This window comes from Lepus europaeus, chromosome 13, assembly GCF_033115175.1.
Source record: "Lepus europaeus isolate LE1 chromosome 13, mLepTim1.pri, whole genome shotgun sequence".
Taxonomy (NCBI): domain Eukaryota; kingdom Metazoa; phylum Chordata; class Mammalia; order Lagomorpha; family Leporidae; genus Lepus; species Lepus europaeus.
In genome coordinates, this window is record NC_084839.1 from 86,206,444 (window position 1) to 86,229,144 (window position 22,701).

Genomic DNA, 22,701 nt, shown 5'->3' on the forward strand with positions numbered 1-22,701 from the left:
GGCCCAAGGACTTGGGCCATCTTCTACTGCTTTCCCAAGGCCATAGCAGAGAGCTAGATTGGAAGTGGAGCAGCCGGGATTTGAACCGGCATCCATATGGGATGCCAGCACTGCAGGCAGTGGCTTTACCGGCTAAGCCACAGCACTGGCCCTTCCATTTCTTTAGGAATGGTTAGCTACCTCAAGTATTTTGTTAATGTGACAAAACACTAATACAGGAGAGTTATGATTGGCCAAGGCCATACATTCTCAAAGAGGTAGACATATTGGTTCTTCAGTGGGCCAAAATGAAGAAATATTGGGAGACTGACTCGTGGCCTTCTTAAAGACCCCCCCAGGACCTAAGTGCAGTGTAGTCAATGGCATTACACTTTCATGGCGGGGCAGTTTGGAAAAAGACCTAACAAGGCTCCTAAGGGGAGTGATAACAGGAAAAGTCGCAAACACTGCCGTAAGCAGGTTCTTCAGCCTGCAGCAGGTTGTCTCCAGTAGGCACTTCCAAGATCTGGACGTGAGCACTGACCCAGAGCTGCTGTCTTCTGTTTCTCATATGGTAGAAATCATGCTGACCTTGGATTTTAGAAAGGTCTCGGGCAGTACCTAGAGCAGTTTCTCAAAGTCCCAAGACCCTTTCAGGGGGAATCTGGGGTCAAGTGTTGGCACCAAACTATTAGGAGTTGTCTACACCACGTGACACTGCCACGCACTGAGACATGTTCTCACAGAACCAGTAAAAATGCAGTGTCAACCCCTGGGAATCTGACATTCTGTGGGAAAATGGGACTGCTGCACGTGGAAGTGTGGCTGAGGAAAGCAGTTGGACAATGGCACAGTGAACTAGGCAAAGAGCTGTGTTCTTCACGGCACACCAGTTTTACTTGAAGAAACTAGCAAATTATGGTATTTATTTTTAAAGATTTATTTATTTATTTGAAAGGTGGAGTTAAAGAGAGGCAGAGAGAGAAAGAATCTACCATCTGCTGGTGCACTGCCCAAATGGAGCGGGTACAGGGGCCCAAGCACTGGGGCCATCTTCCACTGCTTTCCCAGGCCACAGCAGGGAGCTGGATCAGAAGTGGAGCAGCTGGGACTTGAACCAGCACCCATATGGGATGCCGGCACTGCAGACGGTGGCCTTAACCGCTATGCCACAGCACCAGCCCCAAATTACAGTATTTAGACTTGGCTATTTGGCTAACCATTTTCTGAAAAATTAATGGAATAAATCTTTTACTTCCCAGTAAATAACTGATAAAAGCTCTCAAGCAAAAATTTGCATTTCTGAAAACTTGTATTTCTACCATGAGCTTTATTGGCGGTGAAATATATACACGTTTCGTAGAAGTGCGTATTTCAATGATCCAACACTTTCCAAATGACCAATGCACGACATTACAATTCATGGGTAAAATTCACTCAAAGTGTAAACAGGGCCAGCATCGTGGTATAGCAGGTTAAGCCATGGCCGGCAACACCAGCATCCTGGGTGGGTGCCAGTTCTAGTCCTGGCTGTCCTGCTTCTTACCCAGCTCCTGACTAATGCACCTGGGAAAGCAGGGGAAGATGGCCTAACTGCTTGGGCCCTGCCATCCATGTGAGACCTAGATGGAGTTTCAGGCTCTTTGCTTTGGCCTGGCCCAGCACAGTGGAGTGAACCAATGGATAGAAGATCTTTCCCTCCTAAAGACTCTGCCTTTCAAATAAATCTATTAAAAAAAAAAAAAAAAAAAAGTAAAGTCACTGAGGTTTAACAGAACTGAATAGAAGCCAGGTGGGGCATAGCAGGTTAAGCCACTGCCTGCAATACTGGCACCCCATATGAGCTCCAGTTGGAATCCACCTGCTCCACTTCTGATCCAGCTCCCTGTTAATGCACCTGGGAAAGCAGTGGAAGATGGCCAAAATGCTCAGATCCCTGCACCCATGTGGGAGACCACAATAAACCTCCTGGCTTCAGCCTGGCCCACCATGGGCTTTTGTGGCCATCTTGGAAGTGAACTAGCAGATGGAACATCTTTGTCTCTCCTCTTCCTCTCTGCCTCTCAAATAAATAGATCTTTAAAAACAAACAAAAAGAATGGGTGAAGTTTCAGATTCTACATTGCCTTTAAGAAACTTCTACCTTGGGGGCTGGCGCTGTGGCACAGCGGGTTAACACCCTGGCCTGAAGTGCCGGTATCCCATATGGGCACCAGTTCGAGTCCCAGCTGCTCCTCTTCCGATCCAGCTCTCTGCTATGGCCTGAGAAAGCCTTCTCTCTCTCTCTGCCTCTCCTCTCTCTGTGTAACTCTGAATAAAGTTACTATTTGAAGAATATTAATGTAGTATCAAAAGAATAGCCATAATTATCTGAACAATTTTAAAACTCCTTCCGGGGCCAGCACTGTGGCTCAGCAGGTTAACGCCCAGGTCTGAGGTGCCAGCATCCCATATGGGTGCCAGTTTGAGACCTGGCTGCTCCACTTCTGATCCAGCTCTCTGCTATGGCCTGGGAGAGCAGTGGAAGATGGCCCAAGTCCTTGGGCCCCTGCACCCGTGTGGGAGACCTAGAGGAGGCTTCTGGCTCCTGGCTCCAGATCGGTGCAGCTCTGGCAGTTATGGCCAGTTGGGGAGTAAACCGTCAGATGGAAGACCTCTCTCTCTCCTCTGTGTAACTTTGACTTTCAAATAGATAAATCTTAAAAAACAAAACAACGCCTCCCTTTTCCAGCTCTATGTCTTTGTAAAGCCAGCTCACCTCAAACCACATAGAAGATTGTAGAACCAGTTCAGACTCCAATGGTCATTAAGCCAGACCTTAGAGATTTGCAAAACCATACATTCCACACTTCTCCCTGGGTTTGTTTTGGAAGTCATTTTTAAATAAAACATAGTGGCTGGTTTTGTGACACAGTGCATTAAGTCACCTCTTCAATGCCAACCTCTCAGGTTAGAGTGCCAGTTCAAGTCCCAGCTACTCCACTTCTGATCCAGCTTCCTGCAAATGTGCCTGGGAAGACAGCAGACGGACCCTGCCACCCATGTAGAAGACCAGGATAAGTTCTGGGCTCCTGGCTTTGGCCTGTCCCAGCCCTGGCTCTTGTAGCCATTTGGAGAATGATGGAAGATCTGTCTCCCTCTTTGTTGCTCTTTTAAATAAATGAATAAATAAATCCATCTTAAAAGCTAACATATTATTTTAAAATGAAGTTAACTTTTAATGAGTGAAATAATAGTTATTTCAATTTTTTTTTTTTTTTTTTATTTGAAAGGCAGAGTTACAAAGAAGCAGAGGCAGAGGCAGAGAGATCTTCTGTCCACTGGTTTACTCCCCAAATAGCTGCAACAGCCGGAGCTGGCCAATCTGAAGCCAGAAACCAGGAGCTTCTTCCAGTTCTCCCACGTGGGTGCATGGGCCCAAGCACTTTGGCCATCTTAGACTGCTTTCCCAGGCCATAGCAGAGAGCTGGATTGGAAGTAGAGCAGCTGGATCTTGAACTGGTGCCCAAATGGGATGCTGGCACTGCAGGAGGCAACTTTACGGGCTACACCACAGCACCAGCCCTAGTTATTTTAATTTAAGGTGTTTTTATTCTTAATAAATACCAAGAGGCATAACCTAAAGGTTCTTTGGGCTTCTTAATATTTTGCAGAAAGAGGTCTTTGGACCCTAGGGAAATTGCCCTTCAGAATCATCTTTGGTTTTGTGCAGTTATTCATAAAGAACAGAAGGTAGGAATTTAGAAAGAAAATCTGAAGATGCAGATTACAGTCAGTTTACCAAGAATGGGTCACATCTCCCTTCTGTGCTGCCTCCCTCTAGGAGGGGACACTACCCATCTCCTCCTCCTGACTGAGATGGGCACAAGTGACAGTCCCAGTTTTGTTCCCAAAGGGCCTGATTATAAGCAAGTTCAGTAGCTAACATAACAAATGTCTGAGGCAAGGCCTCAGGATGGAAGAAGAATCTTCTGAATGGACTAATATGAAGACAAATGGTTTCTCCAAGTCATTTTATTAGAACATCTGACAAACTGGAAGAACATGCCTACAAACGCTGTACACGGTTTAAGCTTCACGTGACACCTGCAGACACCAGGTCCACAGTGTGGACTGCGAGCTCGTGAAAGACAAAAGGGGGGGAGGGGGGGCTGAAACAGTGCCAGGCCCACAGATCTGATCTCCATGGCCAAGATCCCTACAACTGGGTTCCTAGTTCACGTTCAACTATCCTTGACGCCTCGGGATTCAATCCGAGTCGCTGTCTGTCTCGGCTTCTTTCACATCCACACTGAATTTGTACTCCTGGTCACAGCCCATGTAAGCGTCACTCATGAAGTACAAAGTGTAGTTGTGGGCCCCGGTGGCGGGGGCCACGAAGTCCAGCTTCACCTAGAGAGAGCAGGCAGAAATCAGGAAGACATGAACCCAGGGGAGGAGTTCTCACCCTGCCCTGCCTGAGAACAAACGCTGGGCCAGCGCACTCACCTTGGCCTTCTGCTGCAGGGTCAGCCTCTTGATGGAGATGAGGCTGTTGGACTTGGCATCTCCGATCACTACCCACCAGCCCTCTTCACGTTTCTGCAGGGACCAAAAACCAAGAATTTGTAAAACTTGATGGCTATAGCTGACCGTGAGAATGGTTACAAAAGCAGAATAACAAAAACCAGACAAAGCTTTCCAAATTCCTTTCTTCCTGAAACACAATTTGATATACCTAAAATTTTGAAACTACATGTCTCAAATGGACCCAGTGAAACACTTTTTATTGTTATTCATTTGACAGGCAGAGAAATAAGAGCTCCTATGCACTGGTTCACTCCCCAAACGCCTGGGACTGGGGACCCGATCCAGGTCTCCATGACCCAACTACCAGGCCCACTGCTGCGTCCCAAGATGTGCATTAGCAGGAAGCCAGAACCAGGAGCAGAGCCAAGACTTGAACTCAGGCCCTCCAACACGGGATGCAGCCATCTTAACTGCTAGGCATGTGCCTGCCCCCCTAACTTTTGGGAGATGGAACAACTCATTTGTTGGCCCTTGTCCCAAGGTACTTCTATTTAGCGCTTGCCACTGAACCCAAGATCGTACTGTTACAGACACAGTCTAGGTGCTGGCAGCTTCGAGTTCCTCAGGGAGTTTAAGTACAAGGCCTATGTTCCTGATGAGAAAAATCCCTGCCATGGGGTGAGCCTGCAGCCGAGGAGCCAAAGCAGGCCCTGAGAGGGCTCATTTCACTGAAGCCTCGCCTCTCTGCTGGCCACTCCAGTCATAAAGCCTAAGTCTCCCAGTGTAAAGCACTCTTTCCTCAGAGCCTGCTGAACTTGTTCTGGGCTCCAGTTCCTGATTCCAGCTTCCTGCTAATACGCACAAGTAATACACGGTGGGGAGAGGTGGGGGAAAGGGGATGGCCCAAGTGACTCAGTTCCTGCCATCCACAGGGGAGACCGGGATCATGCTCCCACTTCAGCCCAGCTCAGTACCAGCCCTTGGTGAGCGTTTAGAGCGAAGCAGTGGCAGGGAGCTCTGTCTCTACACAGAGTGAAACAGAGTGTGAAAGAAATACCAACAGAAAAGCCCAAGTGTCCTAAAAACATGGAAAGACAAATGAATACACACATACCATACAGACTGACAACACAGCGCAGTGATGCATGGAACACTGTCAATCATCTGAATTATAAAAGGTATGTAGGAAAATAGAGAAAACAACTCGTGGCTCCAAGATTAATTCTGAGCCTGTAAGTTCACTATCACTTTGAATTCCTATCCCCCAGTGACACTGCACCCTCATCCCCAGGACCTAGCCAGTGGATAGGGCCTCAAGTCAATGCCTGGGGAAGCCAGCTGCCAGGACGTACCTGTGGGAAGAGGGGTGCGATAACAGGGCCTGTGACTTCCTCCTCTCGCTCCAGCTGCACCAGCACCACAACTGGTCCGCCACTGTTGGGGGAGGGGGGCGGGGTGGGCAGCACATCAGCAAGGCACACGGTCATGCTGTGCCCAGCAGGGACCCCGGGCAGGCTGCCTGGCCCTCTGGCTCACCTGCGGATGCTGTCCTTCTCCACCACTTCGTAAGACAGCTCAATGTTAGGGTAGCGGTTGCAGAAGCGGGCCACATCAGCGATCTGGCTGTCAGTCAGTTGAAGCAATGCATTTCGTTCTTCATCCTCCATCTCCATGATGTCGAAAACACTCTCCACGCCCTGCATCGGGTATTCAGAAGTCAGCGAAGAGAATGCAGACCAAGAGCAAAGGACAAGGGCCCATGGAGCTGCTCACCGACTTCCCATGCTGGGAGGTCATCTAAAGCGGTGCCGCTGAAGCTCCTCAAACACCTCAACATGGACACCCCCAGAGGGTCAGATCTGGAGGTCTCCCCGACCAGGACTCACCCCGCAACCATCCCCAGTCCAGCACACTTGGCTCTTGGTCCCCCACCCAGTTCACCTTGTCTGTGCAACGTTTGATATGCTCTGAGGTGAAGTGTGGCAGCTGCTTCAGGTACGAGTCCTTGGACCACATGGCCTGGGTGACCATCTGGGCCAGTTCCATGGCTGCCAGAGCAGGGCTGAGCCACCCATTGCTGGAGAGGACGTCCACACAGGCCTGGATGAGCCTGATAGCCTGAATGGGGACAGGATGGTGAGAGCAGGCAGGGCTGGCCCCAAGCTTCCTAGGCCTCCACTCCACACCCACACTCTACCTTACTGAGGATCTCCTCTGTGTCTGACTGCAGCTCGGCACTCAGCTGCATGCGCGACAGGTGAGCCTGCAGAAGCAGGTTGGTCTTGACGTGGGGATCATTGAACTTAGGATTATTCAGCTTGTGGGGAACCTTCTGAGCCAACTAGAAAACGAGAAGGAAAAAAAAAAAAAAATAGCTGCTGCTGATGTGAGACCAGCTCAGGCCAAAAACATCATGTGGCCCGGGCCCATAAACTCCCAATACCCAGAAGTACGTGGGAGGAAGATGGTGGATGGAGTCATGTGGGAGTGACATAGAGGTGGGGGGCCATAGAGAGGGGTGTGTGGTCTGAGCACACCGGCCAAGTCTGACTTCCGAAGGTGCTCTCCTAGAGCCCACATCCTCACCTGCCGCAGGAGGTTGTCCTCGTGGTGCCGGATGGGAATGTTCTCATACTCTGCTGCATTGGAGATGATCTCGATAAGCCCTCGCACCTTGGTCTTGGCATTCAGGGACATGCTGAAGAGCTCTGACAGAGAAAGAGGCAATTTGGGAAAAGACGAAAGCAGGCAGAAAAGGGGCAGGGAGGGGAGGGTTTCCTGCCAGGGCTGCGCTCTCCTGCGACACCACCCCTGTGACACACAGGGAGCCCTGACATCTCTTCTCCCAGCAGGCTCCAAACCCTCAGGCAGGAGAAGGCTCCCACGGACTCAGACCCCAGCAGCCAAGGCCCCTCACCAATGGTGGTGTAGTTGATGTAGTAGTAGGCGGCGATCATGCCCAGGTTCAGCGGCGCCACGTCCATCTCATCCTCGATGCTGATGCACTTGGACTGCTCCAGGTCGCTCAGGGTCTGTTCCACCAGTTCTGACAAGTGGTCAGACAAGTGACGATGGGAGATGCCTGTGCAGGTCAGAGGCAAGGCGGGAGGCTCAGGAGAAGCCCAGCAGGGCTGGGAAAACCAGCACAGCACGCGTCTGACCCAGGCTCCACTGACCCTGCAGGTTGTAGTAATTGGGGTTCTGCGTCATGCGGCGGTACAGGAAGGTCCAGGTGAGGTAGTCCACAGCATCCTGCTTGTTCTCGATGGTCTTAGTGACAATCTCCGCATTGAAGTGGTCGTGCATACAGTGGTCCAGGTGAGACTCCACTGGCAATGGCTCGTATAAGAACTTCTTGAAGAAATCCTGGATTGGGGGAGGGGACGTAGTAATGAAGTCAGTGACAACATGGTCACAGAGAAGGGCCTCAGGCAAGTCAGTAGAGAACACTTCTTGTGTAGACACACGAGTAATACAAAAAACAAGAGAAACACGTCCAAAATGTGGCACTGCTGGCTATACTCTGCAGCAGGAATGGGACACACTAAGTCACATGGGCAGAACAGTGAGCAGTGTGTGAGGAAAGATGGCGCCATCCAGTGGGCAAAGACTTCAACAGAGAGTGGCAACAGCAATAGCAAATTAAAAGGCAGCGGAGTTCCATGTGGCGGAGCGGCTTATGACAAAATCCATGTGAGGGTGGTGTCGCCCAGGCCCAGCACTGACCTTTTTGGAGCCCTGACACATGATAACACAGCGGCCCTCATCGTCCTGCAGAGGGCGGTTGGCGTGGCCCACCATCTGAAGCACGTCATATATGGGGTAATCCACGTAGCTGTGATGGGGAGAGGAAGAGATGCATCACCGGGGGACTCCTCAGAAGCCTGCCTGCCTTCCACATCAAAGTGCAAACATGGGGACATGTGGTCAAATTATAGCAAGACTCTTTATGAACTTTTTATGGATGAAATAAGTTTCATTTGATATTTCAGTTTTTAAGTGTAAGAGTCATGTATTTGTTGCTTGAACCAAAGCTACAAACCTATCTAATGTCAAAAAGCAAAATATGGGGCTGGCACTGTGGCGTAGCGGGTAAGGTTGCTGCCTGTGGCATTGGCATCCCAAATGGGAACCGGTTTGAGTCCCAGCTACTCCATTTCCAATCCAGCTCTCTGCTAATGTGTTTGGGAAAGCAGCTGCAGATGGCCCAAGTGCTTGGGCCCCTGCACCACTTGGGAGACCTGGAAGAAGCTCCGCTTTGGATCAGCTCAGATCTAACCACTGTAGCCACTTGGGGAATGAACTAGTGGATGGAAGAGCTGTCTCTCCCTCTCTGTAACTCTACCTTTAAAAGAAATAAATCTTAAAAAAAAAAAAAAAAAAAGCAAAATATTCCCCCACTAAAGGATTAAGTGTGCAAGTCAAGGTTTCCAAACACAATAGCTGTATATTTTCTGAGTTATCAAGCTACCTGACTTAAACCCAAACCTAGCAGCAGATTCAGGCATTAAAAATGAAGCCATACAATAAAATAATCTGTATCTTAAAGAAAAGATTAAATTATTCAGACATTTTCTAAGGAAGACTGAACTTGCTTTTTTTTTTTTTTTTTTTTGACAGGCAGAGTGGACAGTGAGAGAGAGACAGAGAGAAAGGTCTTCCTTTGCCATTGGTTCACCCTCCAATGGGCGCTGTGGCCGGCGCACCGCGCTAATCCGAAGGCAGGAGCCAGGTGCTTCTCCTGGTCTCCCATGCGGGTGCAGGGCCCAAGGACTTGGGCCATCCTCCACTGCACTCCCGGGCCATAGCAGAGAGCTGGCCTGGAAGAGGGGCAACCGGGATAGAATCTGGCGCCCTGACCGGGACTAGAACCCAGTGTGCTGGCGCCGCAAAGCAGAGGATTAGCCTATTGAGCCACGGCGCCGGCTGGAAGACTGAACTTTCTACTTGCCACTACACAGGTGTGTGGGCATGACCAAGTCTGTGAAGTCTTCCTAACCTATAAAACACAGATTAACAACATAACCTGTAGCATTCCTCCTGGCTTGCTATGCTTTGAATAAGATCTGCCTATCCAACTCACAGATGTTTAATCCCCAAAGTTGTAAACCTTCCTCTGTACACCCTTCATGCCCATCAGATGCCAGACCAAAGGAGCTGCCCAATCTTGGTCTGTGAACCTCCAAAACTGTTAAATAAAATTAACTTCCTGGGGTCAGCGCTGTGGCATTGTGGGTTAAGCCTCTGCCTGTGGCACCAGCATTCCATACAGGTGCTGGTTCAAGTCCTGGCTGCTGCATTTCTGAACCAGCTCCCTGCTAATGGTCTGGGGTCTGGTAAAGCATTGAGAGATGGCCCAAGTGCTTGGGACCCCGCACCCATGTGGGAGACCCCGAAGAAGCTCCCGGCTTCGGATAGGCCCAGCTCCAGCCCTTGTGGCCATTTGGGGAGTAAACCAGCAGATAGAAGACCTCTCTATCTGTAACTCTGCTTCTTAAGTAAATAAATAAATCTTAAAAAAAAAAAATAAATAAATAACTAAAAACCAAATGTGCAACTAGTCCCACATGGCTGTGGTAGAATTTCTGCTGCGTGTTTATTTCCCTTATACTTTTTCTTCATAGTATCTTCATTTCTGCATCTGCAGACTAAGGTCACTTCAGGAGGGAAGTTTGTTATGCAGAGCCCAACCGTACTCACGCATGGATCTTGCCATTGTAGTACTGGGTGTCCATGATGATCACCAGGTGGGCAGCCACACTCATGCCCCAGCAGAGACTCCGAGAAGCCACCACCACCTGGATAGCCCCTGAGCAGCAGAGGGGAAGAGAAGACTCAAGGCAGGGCTCTCTGGACAAATCAGGATTTGTCTCGTGCACAGGCAGCTGTTTCAGAACTCAGAGCTAGGCTGGTGGGGACTGAGGTCCGACACGACTCAGAGACCTAACAGCGCTACGAGAAAGCTAACTCCCTGCTACTGCTGCCTTGCTCTAAGGACCATCCCAGAGGAAATGAGGCTATCCTGCACAGAATCCAAAGGCTAGGGAAAGCAAGGCTTATACTACAGTGGCAAGGACTGGCCCCGTCAGTGGCAAGTACTAACACCAACTCAGCCACAGGCTAACTCAGCACAAGCAAGCAAAATCGAACTAACCATGAGCATGCCCCGAGCTAGACAGGCTCAAGTGTGGAAGAGGGACAGTAAGTGATTCTGGCAGGGCCACTGCAGGGCCACCAGGCAGTATCAAAGTGCCACCACTCTGTGAAACGCCACAGGTAAGCAGGGGACAGTGATCAAGAGACCACTGAAGGGACAATCAGAGCTCTACTGCATATTAATGTCTGAGATGCACCCACCTTAGGGAGTCAGGTATCCAAGGAAAACCAAGTAGTGCTGAAAGTCTTAGACTTTAACACCTTAGATGTGCCTGTTTCCTCATCTAAAGAGTAGGGATATTTGCCCCCCCTATACAACAAGGTTCTTGAGAGGATCAAATAAGGTGATGGAATAATCCCAACAGTACTTCGAAAACGAGTGTGTTATGGGGAAACATCACCCACACCCTGAAGTTTGACACATGCCAGCTGGAGGAGCCTTGGACACAATCTCACTCCACACCATGAGTTTTTTTTTTTTTTTTTTTTTTTTTTTTTTTTTTTTTACCTGAACTGAAGAGCTGTTCCACCAAGCGTCGCTCCATGGGGCTGAGCCCCTCATGCAGGTAGCCCACCCCGTTTAGCAGTGTTTCCTTGAGTGTGCTGTCACTTAGCTTCTCCAGGTACGGGATCAGATCCTTCTCCGTGCAGTGCAAGAACCTGAGTAGCGTAAGCACTGTCTGAGCTCAGAGTGGCTCTGTTCTGAGGCGGATACCTGACCAGCCAAGCAGCCCTAGCCCCAAATCTGATGAGGCCACCGCCGATCCTCATCAACAGAGCACCCTTCAGGGTGGGCCAGCGTCCCTCAACCTCACCCTCATCCTCCCCCAGGCCCGGGCCCACCTCTGCCGCTGGATGTCTGCTGCACATGTGGTAAGGATGTCGATTGCAGTGAGGCGGGTCTGCTTGCGTGATGGCACAAAGACAATGACAGGCTTCTTGGGGGAGTGCTTGGTGATAGCGTGGTACACAGGCTTGGCCATGGACAGCAGGCGAGTCTGTGTGTGGCTGATGTTGAAGCCCTGGAGACCAAGGAAGACAACCAGACACACAGGCTCCCAAACCTGGGTAAGCTGGGGTATCTGAGGCCACGGAGGATGGGGAGAGTGGGTCCTACCTGGATGTGCAGTTCCAACGGCACAGGGCGCACGTTAGGGTGGAAGTTGAAGGTGGAGGTGGCACTGCAGCCCAGCCAGTGGGCCACGTCCTTAGCATTCGAGAGCGAGGAGCTAAGTGCCACAATGCGAATAGGCCGCTCGATCTGGGAGGAGATGTAGCGCATACGGGAGCAGATAACTTCTAAGACAGGCTGAAAAAGAGGGAGCAGAGTGTCACTCCAGACCCAGGTTCCCCAAACTCTGCCCCTAGTGCCCTTCAATAAATCACCCAACAGCCTCAAAGTGATCTCCTAAGTCTTCCTTCTAACTAGGGGCTCTCCTGCCTCCTGCCTTCTCCACAGGAGCCGATATTCACTAAGCCATGCTGGTTTCCAAGAGCTCTACAAAGAAATCTCACATCATCAGCCGTTTGGAAGGAGGCAGCAGGCAGAATCCTTAGTCTCCAGCCTCGGATACAAATACAGGGCCCAGTGCACCCAATCAGTCCCAGCCCCGGCTGCAGCGTGAGGCCCAGGCCTACCCCATTCTCTCCCCCGATCAGGTGGACCTCATCCACCACGAAGAGGTGGATGTTCTGGACGTTCTTGCGCTGCTTCCAGCGCCGGGAGAGGATGTCCCATTTCTCAGGGGTGCTGATGATGATGTTGCCTTTGCCCAGCAGCTTCAGGTCCGTGCTGGTCTCCCCTGTCAGCAGCACCACTTTCTTGTTGAGCCTGTCCTGAAACTTCTCATACCAGTCCATGTACACCTGGAGAGCAGGGTGCAGGAGGGCAGAAGAACATTAGGTCATACCAGACGTCTTCCAACTTACTACAAAGTATGCCTGAAGCTAAGCAGAGAGGCTTGCTCTGCAGCGCTCACGCAGCTCTCCTATCCCAGACCAGCCTTGAAGTGCGGGGCAGGCTCTCTTTAGAACGTAAACTCTGGAAATCACCCTAATTATATGAGGGCTAGAAAACCTTGGTGCGGAACCAGATGACATGGCTTCTGGGGAAGCACACCTGCCAGAGCACCCCATCACACACCTGTTCTGCCAGGGCCTCCATGGGGGTAATGTAGACGCAGCGCCCCTCCGAGTTCTGCAGCAGCATCCGCAGGATGGCAAACTCCGCACAGATGGTCTTCCCGCTGCCCGTGGGGGCCCCCACGAACACGTTGTCGTCACTGTTGTACACAGTGTTGAACACTGGAGGTCGACAGAGAAGTAGTGTGAGTAGCAGGAGAGGAGAGACTGGGACGAGGTCAGTCAGCTGTAGAGTGCAGCAAAGGGCTGATGGCACAGGTGCCTCCAAGGCAGGCTCAGCCCGCTGTGTCCTCTGAAACCTTCAAGGCCCCTGGAGATTTGTGGGACAGCCAAAGCAAAAAGAAGCCAAGCATCTTTCTTTGCTTCTCAGGGACTAGGATGCAGAATAAAGGGAATGGTCTAGCTTCTTCTGTGCCTTTAATACTATCATGTATTTCCTGCAACAGTCTAACATGGAAGCGAAGACTACGCCCTAGCATCAAGGCTAAATTAAGGGGCTGGCACTGTGGCATAGCAGGTAAAGCCATTGCCTGCAGTGCTGACATCCCGTGTGGGTGCTGGTTTGAGTCCCAGCTGCTCCACTTCCCATTCAGCTCTCTCTTATGCCCTGGGAAAGCAGTGGAAGATGGCCCAAGTCCTCGGGCCCCTGCACGCACGTGGGAGACCTGGAGGAAGCTCCTGGATCCTGGCTTTGGATCGACCCAGCTCCAACCATTGCAGGCATTTGGGGAGTGAACCAGTGGATGGAAGACCTCTCTCTCTCTCTCTCTCTCTCTCTCTCTCTGCTTCTGCTTCTCTGTAACTCTTTCAAATAAACAAAAAAATCTTTAAAAAAAGAAAGAAAAAATAAGGGGCCAGGCACTGTGGCGTAGTAGGTGAAGTTGCTGCCTGAAGTACTAGCATCCCATGTGGGTGCCAGTTCAAGTCCTGGTTGCTCCATCTCTGAGCCAACTCTCTGCTATGGCCTGGGACAGCAGTGGAAGATGGCCCAAGTCCTTGGCCCCTGCACCCACATAGGAGATCCAGAAGCTCCTGGCTCCTGGCTTTGGATTGGTCCAGCTTCAGCCATTGTGGCTTTCTGGGGAGTGAACTGGCAGATGAAACATCTCTCTCTCTCTCGATGGAATACCTCTTTCTCTCTCTCTGCCTCTCTATGACTCTGCCTTTCAAAGTTGCATTATGTATTAGCTGGTTTATTTGGGGTACCTGTTCACGCCTATTTCCTCATTTATAAAATGGGACCCCAATGGCTGAAGCTCAGATGGTAAACCCCTCAAAGGACAGGTAGAAGGACTAACAGAGAAAACAATGGTGCTGTACTCAGCCAAGTACTCAGAGCACAGAGCATGCTGTGTGAACGCACTGTTACTCATGATAGAGGAAGCCTCCATCAACGCCACATGCCCTAGTGCAGTACTTGAACATCAGGGGCAGGATCTAACACCCTAAGCCTAAGAAATGACAGTACACATGGAAAGGCCTTGTTCCTCTCACCTCAGTCTCCATGCAGAGTGGCAATGCAAATCCAACAGGGGCCAAGGAGTTTTCAGGAAACAGAGGGTCCTAGTGGTCCCTGACAGGCTGCTGGGTTGCCAAGTCTACCAAGAACTTGAAACGCCTGGTTCCCTGCCTGCTGCAGAACACACTGCTTCCAGGTACTCTTCAAATGCCTCTGAGGGGAGTGGGAGCTTAGCCTAGATGACAACATGCCCACATCCCACACCAGGGTGCCTGGGATCAACTCCGAGCTGCTGACTCCAGTACCTGGATTCCTGTACCCTACAGGGGAGGCCTGTATTGTGCTCTCAGCTCCTGCCTTCAACCCTGGCCTAGCCCCACCTGTTGGAAGCATCTGGGTGTGAACCAGTAGATGCTAACTGTTTCTCTATCACTCAAGTAATTTTTTTAATTTAAAAAAAAAAAAAAAGAAAAGAAAGAAAAGAAAAAGAAAAAAGGCCTTCAAGGGGACCCACTATCTGGGAATGAGAACACTCACCTTGGGTCTGGATGGGATTGAAGAAGGGAAATTTATCCTGGTAAAGGCTCTCAAAGGCACTGTTTCTGAGAGCAGACACGGGCAAGGGCTGCAGGTCCAACAGCTCGGTGGGAGGAGGATACTTCTCTGGCAGGATCAGGTGCCTGAAGGACACAGGCAGCTGCGTCTCACAAGCTGCCAGGAAGAAAGAGCAAGGAGAGTAAGCATTCTGTCTTTCCCCAACAGCCCTCCAGCGCCCCTGTGAAGCAGAAACCCTTGACAGCACATGCATTGCTCTCAAACAAGGGCAAGCCCGCCACAAAGTCCAAGACCTCCTCTTGTCCTCAGAGGGCCTGTTCCTAGGGGACACTCACAGAGCCAGCGGTCAGACACCACCCGGATGAAGTACTGAGGGGGCAGCGGTTCAAAGACAGGCACGAAGAACGTAATGAGATGCTCGTCCTGGGCATACTTGGCCTTGAGTAGAAAATACTCATGGTGCAGGATCACCTCACTGTCCACATCCTCCACCAGAATCCAGAATGCCTCTGACGAACCGTGGACCTGCCAGCACAAACAGGTAAAAGGACATGAGCCTGTGTGGGACCTCAGCACCTCGGGTCCAGCTCCCTCACCATCTCCTGCCCCTCTGCCCCCTCCCAGCAAAGCCTTACTTTTTCATCCCACTGGAAATCCGGTGTGATGGTCAGCTCCACTTTCAGGGTGGAACGTGTGATGGGCTGCAAGTGCACTGACAACTCCAATTTGGGAAACAGGTGGACATATTTGTGGATGGTCTTCCCCATCTTCGGCATGCGGATAAGCTCACCTAGGAAGAAATGAGAAATAGGGGCTGCAACCCAGCCATAGTAGCCTATCTATAAACTAGGCTGAAGACCACTGTGGGAAAAGGGTAGGCTCACCCCCTTTACTCTGTGGAGCCCAAGGATTCAAAGTCCCAAGACCAAGAGCTGGCCTGTAGTTCAAGGGGATGTGGGAAATGAACACAGGTCATTGGCACAAGCCCCAGGAACTAGAGAGTGAAGGCTAAGAAAGAAGCCCGGGCTGTGAGGACCAGAGGATGAGAGCTTCTCACACACCTATCTCATTATGATTCAGATCATACAGACGCTCAAAGGGAAAGTTTTTCTTCTCAATCTTCTTCACTACTTCCTCGGGGAGTTTCCGGAACTGGCGCAGAGGACACATCGACTGCCACCTGTCCAGGAAGGTGACAAAGCTGTTGGTCCCTTCTGTAGGACCATAGCAAATTGCCCTCATTGTCATTTCCAACAGGTTAGCCCCAACCTCACAAGATACTTTCTCACTAGAGAAAGACACTGGAAACTGTGACAGCAGTGAGACCTGAGAGTCAACAGTGACCGCCGTCCCCACTACACCCAGCCCCCCAGAGGGTTTTCCTTCTCCTTAACTTTCACCAGGGTTCACGTCACCCTCTAAGTATCAGGACTAGAGATCAGATGCACTCCAATGCATTCAGTCTGGGACCCCAACAGTGATCAGCCTCAGGCTTACTGGGCCCTTACATGCGCTTGTCAATCATCTTGCAGAGGTTCAAAGTCTTGTCCGTAAGCTGTGCCCAACCTCGGTTCAGGACAATTTCAAAAATCGCTCGCATCAACCGGCCAGCCGACTGGGGAAAGAAGATTCCCACAGTTAGGTCTCCATCATCCCTGGGCCTTGTGAAGCTACTCTACCCATGGTTTAACCACTTTCAGCTCTGATGCAATCACTCACACCAGCCCAGAAACTCGCCCCTCTGGAGTCACTTTCTAGTCACCTTTCTAGAAGGTAGATGCTTGTTGAATGCAGACCAGTTAGAAAAGTGCAGCTCAAAGTCATAGCACATTTTAATCTCACATGCACTGCGTGATTTTAAGGCTTCTGACTTACTTAGCATTCAGGATTCCAATGTAAGTGAAGGTACTGGTGACCTACCCTTAATGGTAAAGACAAAGGATAGCTAAGAAACCTTTTTTGTTTGATTTATAAGCTCTACAGCCACAGTGGGAAATCCCTTCCCTGTTGCAAGTGGACATTGTATCCTATGGATTACTGTCTTTTTGAAGGCAGACACAGTCTCCCAGAGTTCCCTCTGAGAACCTAACCTGCCCCACATGCTCAGGATTAGTACAACAGAGCAGCTATACCACATGTGCATTAACCAACTAGTCAACCCAGGCAAAGCAAAGCATTCCTTCTAACTCACTAGCGCCTGGCTTCCTTTCTCCACATCACCCACAGCACACAAATGATCGAAAATGTTTGCCCCCTTCTCGCAGCCTCAGCACAATTCTGCCCTCACCTGGGTAACATACACCATGTCAGCCATCAGAGCAAAGCCCTCCAGCTTCAGCTGTGAGATGAAGGCTTGGAGAAGCACATTGATCTGGAAAGAAGCAATGAGGCCAGCAGGAGGCCAATCACAAATAAGCCATGACAGTAAATTACTTTTCAGTTCTGGCTCCATGCCAGGTCAGATCTTCTACAACTCTTGATGTACAGACAAGAAATAACTGTTACTGCATATAAAAAAATTTGAGAAGGATGCAAAAACTGGGAGAACTGAGTCGGTTAACAGACACAAGCTCAAATTCAAGGTTCAACTTTTGGGAGATTATGCAAACTGATCCTTATATCCTGATCCTTATCCCAAGCAAAGAGCAGATGGGCTCACCTTGGCACTGGGCTCCTCAATGCTTTCCTTTACAGGAATGGGCACCCTCTCCAACAACTTCTGAAGCTCCAGCTTCTCCTCCTACCACAAGGAGCAAACTGGTCAAGGAACAGCCAAGTGGCCAAGGAGAGAAACCAAGCCCCTTGTCAGTGAATCCCAACTCCCCATTCCAGCACGCTGCACAGGCTCACCTCTCGCACGGTGATGTTCTTGAACTCTGAAGACAATGAGAAGACTCTGAAAAGTTCAATCTCACTCAGCGTAGGTTTTAGCAACTGGTTGTAGGTCTGCACTGTATCATTGGTAATGTAATAGTGGCTTGCTATCCGGCCCAGTTCTGTCACCTGGAGACAAGGGAGACTTGATTAAACACCAATGATTAATGAACTCCAAGCTCCAACTGTGGACAGCAGGTTAGTGTCTTAAAGGTAACTGTTCTAATTGGATGAACTGTTCTAAATGGATGAACTCTTGGCAGTACAAGTGCCTGGCCCAGGAACATGAAGACGGCATGATAAACTGACCTATACAGAACTGATGTCATATAAACAAGATAGCTGAATTATCTACCTAACTCAAGTTATGGGAAAAGCCATATTTTAGAAGTCCCTAGTTTCAAAGGTTACAATCCAATCCCATCATTGCCAGGCAGAACTCAGAGAGGGCATGTGAAAACCCTGCATCTTTTGCTGAGACCTTCTTCTCAAAACCCTCACCCCACTCACCTGGAAGTTGCCTGTCTTCTTATCATACTTGACCAGGTTGTTTTTGTCCAGCATCAAGGCAGCAGTGTGAACCAGATCTAGTCGGCGCTGGTCCAGCAGGGGATCTCCCTTAAGGTCATCGTGAGAGATGCCATAGAGAGTAGGAGATCGGAGCATTCGGATGTACAGGTAGGCGTAGCCCAGCCAGTTCACTGCATCCTATAAGAGACAGCTTGCGGTTCTTACCATAGACAACTCCTGATGTCCAAATGAAACGCTCCCATGGATTGCTTAGAGATTCTCAACTATGAAGTTGTATAGCACTTTCTGAACACTTAGAATATGTCACTATTAACTGACAAGAGTCCTTTCTAAGATCTTGGTAACAACAGAACTGTCTGTCACAAACCTGAGACGCTTACGCTGAAGAAGATGGGGGGCAGGCAGTGGAAGGCCCTGGATACTGCTGCCCTGAAGCACATGATAACGCACATCCACCCCCAGCACCGCAGTCTCCCGGAGGCATTTAGAAGCACCAAGGGCGCTCTCCTACCTTTGCATTCTGGACATTTCCCAGCACGATTTCTGCATTGAGCATATCCGGCAGCTTTGATACCATCTGACTCTCGATAGGAAGCTGCTGATTGAGGAGGGACAGGTAGTACTGCAGCTCGCCATGAGACGTGATGAGTATGCCTTCACCCTTGGTGTCATATTGGGGTCGTCCAGCACGTCCCAGCATCTAAGTCAGAGACAAGAACCAAGAATGCTAAAGCAAGACAGATTCTGTTTTAGTGTCTCACAATTAAATAAATTAAAAATAAGGGGTGGCGTGGGGGTGCTGAAGATGCTTGCCCTAGCTGTTAAGACGCCCACATCCCACACTGGAACGCCCAGGTTGGATATGTGGCTTCACTCCTGATCCAGCTTCCTGATAATGCAGACCTCAGGAAGCAGCAGATATGGCTCAAGTAATCGGTTCTTGCCACGCCTACCGGAAACCTGGATTGAGTTCCTAGCTCCAGTCTGTGGCTCTTGTTAAGAGCTGCAGTGGGCATCTGGGGAGTGAACAATGGATGTGAGCTCTGTCTCTCTCTGCCTCTCAATGAAATAAAAACTTTAAAAGGGAGAGGAGGCCAGCGCCGTGGCTTAACAGGCTAATCCTCCACCTTGCAGCGCCGGCACACCGGGCTCTAGTCCCGGTTGGGGCGCCGGATTCTATCCCAGTTGCCCCTCTTCCAGGCCAGCTCTCTGCTATGGCCCGGGAAGGCATGGAGGATGGCCCAAGTGCTTGGGCCCTGCACCCGCATGGGAGACTGGGAGAAGCGCCTGGCTCCTGGCTTCGGATCAGCATGATGCACCGTCCGCAGCGGCCATTGGTGGGTGAACCAACGGCAAAAGGAAGACCTTTCTCTCTGTCTCTCTCTATCCACTCTGCCTGCCAAAAAAAGGGAGAGGCATTGTGGCACAGTGGGTTAAGCTACCACCTACAACACCCACATCCCGTATCAGAATGCTGACTCATGGGGGCAGGCGCTGTGGCGCGGTGAATTAAAGCCCTGGCCTGTAGCACTGGCATCCCATGTGGGTACTGGTTCAAGTTCCATCTGCTCTACTTCTGATCTAGCTCCCTGCTAATATACCTGGAAAAGCAGTGGAGGATGGCCCAAGTGCTTTAGCCCCTGCACCCCTGTGGGAGACCCAGAAGCTCCTGGCTCTGGATCAGCTCAGCTCCAGCCGTTGACGCCATTTGGGGGGTGAGCCAGTGAATAGAAGACCTCTCAGCCAGCGCCGTGGCTCAACAGGCTAATCCTCCGCCTTGCGGCACTGGCATACCAGGTTCTAGTCCCGGTCAGGGCGCCAGATTCTGTCCCGGCTGCCCCTCTTCCAAGCCAGCTCTCTGCTGTGGCCAGGGAGTGCAGTGGAGGATGGCCCAAGTGCTTGGGCCCTGCACCCCATGGGAGACCAGGAGAAGCACCTGGCTCCGGCCTTTGGATCAGCGCGGTGCGCCGGCCGCAGCACACCGGCCACAGTGGCCATTGGAGGGTGAACCAACGGCAAAGGAAGACCTTTCTCTCTGTCTCTCTCTCTCTATCCACTCTGCCTGTCAAGAAAAAAAAAAAAAAAAGACCTCTCTCTCTCTCTGTAACTCAAATAAATAAAATAAATCTTTTAAAAAAAAGAATGCTGACTCCTGTCCTAGCTACTCCACACTATTCCAGCTTCCTGCTAATGTACCTGGGAGGCAACCCATGGTGGCTGAAGTGCTTGGGCCCCTGCCATCCACAAGGGAGACCAAAGTGGAGTTTTTGGCTCCTGGCTGCAGCTCGAAAAGCCCTGGCTGTTGAGGGCACATGAAAAGTTTAATAGCAAATGAAAGGTCTCTGTCAATGTGCCTTTTAAATAAATAATTATTCCTTTAAAAAAAAAATAATAAAAACAGAGAACTCTTATGGCTGGCATTGTGGTGCAGTGAGTTAAGCTGCCATTTGAAGGGCTGGCACTCCATACTGCAGCACCAGTTTGAGTCTCAGCTGCTCTACCTCCAATCCAGCTCCCAGATGATGTGCCCGAGAAAGCAGTGGAAGATGATCCAAGTACACAGCCCCTGCTACCCCTGTGGTAGTGCCAGATGGAGGTCCTGGCTCCCGGCTTCACCCTGCCATCGCAGCCATTTAGGGAGTGAACCAGTAGGTGGAGGATCTCTTCCCCTGTCTTCCTCTATCACTCTGCCTTTCAAATAAATAAAATTAACTTTTTTAAGGAACAAACAAACTTCTTCTGGTTTTGATTCAGGGATTCTACATCACAGAACTTGGCCTTTGAACTGCTGTGCCTCCATCATCCTGGCAATTCAAGCACACGACACTTCTCCCCACTGAGGATAAACCCAAAGGCGCGGTACCTGCAGAATGTCCAGTGCTCCCAGTTCCGTCCAGCGCCCCTTCTCTGGACTGTACACCTGGGTTCCTTTGATGATGACTGTATGTGCGGGAAGATTCACACCCCAAGCCAGAGTTGCTGTGGAAACTAAAACCTACAAAAGCAAGGCAAAGTACTAAGGCAAACAGATGTGGGCACCCGAGGGTTGGTCCCCCTGGTTTCTCCAGGAAACTTGCTTCAGAGCTTTTAACAGGACTGGTGGGGATGGGGCCAGGACTGAAGGATGGGGTGTGGGGGTCAGGATTTACCCTTCTGACACCAGAATCAAGAGGAAAGCGTTTCTTATCTATTCGAGAACTAACTTTTCAAGGTTCCAGAGGTACCCAAGAGTCAAAAGTACGGACTTACATTAATCACTTAAGACTAACACTAAGATACAAGATACCCTGAAAGAGGGAACAAACAGGGTCCTGACCTTATGAGGCAGTGTGGGAAGTGCAAGGAGAGGGGACATGAAGTTTTATTTATGGTACTCAGCACAACCTTCTGAATGGGCTAACTGGACCAGGAACAGACTTAGGGCACAAAGTCTGCATCACCTGCTCCCCAAGAGCTTTGCTCGCCCTCACCTGAATATGTTTATCAGCAAAAAGATCCTCCACGAGTGTTCGGTCAACTCTGGTCATGCCTGCGTGATGAATAGCAAAGCCATAGGGCAGCAGATCCTTCAGCTCCAGGTTCTGTGCAAGAAAGAACAGAGAATGAGGTGAGTCTTCCTGTGCGACTCTCCCAAGGACCAAGGAAATAGTGTCACATATGATGCTGTCCCTCATACCCCATCGCACGTAACCATATCCAATCAACGTTCACCTAAGTAATGGAAAACAACAGCCTTGACGCGGCAGTTCTAAAGGAGCCAGGACTAACCTCAGAAGGAGCCAGTTACGAGGGAGAAATGAGAGAACCAGGCCGGCCCCTACTCACCTTACACTGCTCAGCTTCTGTTCTAAGGACTTCCGTGGAGGCTGAGCCCTCTCTGAGAAACAGCCCCAGAGTGTCCTTCTCTAAGCACATGTCTCGGATGGCTCTGGCTGTCTTTCCGGTCTCCTTCCGGGAGTGGACAAACACCAGTACCTAAAAAGAAACCAAAACCAATTTCCTACAGTCAAAAGCTTCAGCACCAGCAGCATGGAGCAGAGTCTACACCATTATAACCAGAAGCCACAGCCTTGGTAGGGGAAACAATGGGCAGAAGCCTAAGTAGGGCTGGCAAGAACCAAAGGGAATGAACCCCCAGGCACAGTGACAGAGTCCTAGAGCTGGGAAACTAAAATAAGCCTAACACTCTATCTTGAACAGAAACATACTAGAGAGCAAATTCAGGAATCTCAATTCAGAATTTGTGTTAAGGTACCTAACAAGTCTAAGCCACATGAATATGTTTCTGCAAAATAACAGCTAAAATTCTGTATCATTGATAAAAGGGCTTAGGAAGTAAGTTTGAGACTAGTCAAATATCATATGAAATATAGTCCTAGTATTTAGTGCCAGGATGACTTCTCTATTTGGTGGCATTGTAGCATAGCAGGTAAAGCTGCGCCTGCAATCCCAGCATCCCAAATGGGTGCCGGTTCCAGTCCCGGCTGCTCTATTTC

The 22,701-nt window shown here is 50.2% G+C and overlaps 1 protein-coding gene across 1 annotated transcript in view; it reads right to left on the minus strand.

Moving 5' to 3' along the window:
- Window positions 1–3,977: 3,977 nt before the first annotated feature.
- SNRNP200 (small nuclear ribonucleoprotein U5 subunit 200) overlaps window positions 3,978–22,701 on the minus strand; it is a 34,222-nt gene continuing 15,498 nt past the window's right edge. The window contains exons 17-45 of the mRNA XM_062209880.1: window positions 22,031–22,180; window positions 21,676–21,786; window positions 21,069–21,200; window positions 18,717–18,905; window positions 18,185–18,382; window positions 17,651–17,803; window positions 17,460–17,540; window positions 17,088–17,171; window positions 16,309–16,415; window positions 15,862–15,980; window positions 15,436–15,590; window positions 15,136–15,325; window positions 14,783–14,956; window positions 12,788–12,948; window positions 12,283–12,510; window positions 11,762–11,953; window positions 11,488–11,666; window positions 11,153–11,304; window positions 10,189–10,297; window positions 8,215–8,323; window positions 7,665–7,854; window positions 7,406–7,570; window positions 7,075–7,196; window positions 6,686–6,829; window positions 6,430–6,606; window positions 6,025–6,185; window positions 5,841–5,922; window positions 4,468–4,560; window positions 3,978–4,371 (exon numbers count right to left, since the gene is read on the minus strand). Coding sequence (XP_062065864.1) covers window positions 4,228–4,371; window positions 4,468–4,560; window positions 5,841–5,922; window positions 6,025–6,185; window positions 6,430–6,606; window positions 6,686–6,829; window positions 7,075–7,196; window positions 7,406–7,570; window positions 7,665–7,854; window positions 8,215–8,323; window positions 10,189–10,297; window positions 11,153–11,304; window positions 11,488–11,666; window positions 11,762–11,953; window positions 12,283–12,510; window positions 12,788–12,948; window positions 14,783–14,956; window positions 15,136–15,325; window positions 15,436–15,590; window positions 15,862–15,980; window positions 16,309–16,415; window positions 17,088–17,171; window positions 17,460–17,540; window positions 17,651–17,803; window positions 18,185–18,382; window positions 18,717–18,905; window positions 21,069–21,200; window positions 21,676–21,786; window positions 22,031–22,180 — 4,251 coding nt within the window. The 3' untranslated portion in view covers window positions 3,978–4,227. The remainder of the gene's footprint in view (window positions 4,372–4,467; window positions 4,561–5,840; window positions 5,923–6,024; window positions 6,186–6,429; window positions 6,607–6,685; window positions 6,830–7,074; window positions 7,197–7,405; window positions 7,571–7,664; window positions 7,855–8,214; window positions 8,324–10,188; window positions 10,298–11,152; window positions 11,305–11,487; window positions 11,667–11,761; window positions 11,954–12,282; window positions 12,511–12,787; window positions 12,949–14,782; window positions 14,957–15,135; window positions 15,326–15,435; window positions 15,591–15,861; window positions 15,981–16,308; window positions 16,416–17,087; window positions 17,172–17,459; window positions 17,541–17,650; window positions 17,804–18,184; window positions 18,383–18,716; window positions 18,906–21,068; window positions 21,201–21,675; window positions 21,787–22,030; window positions 22,181–22,701) is intronic.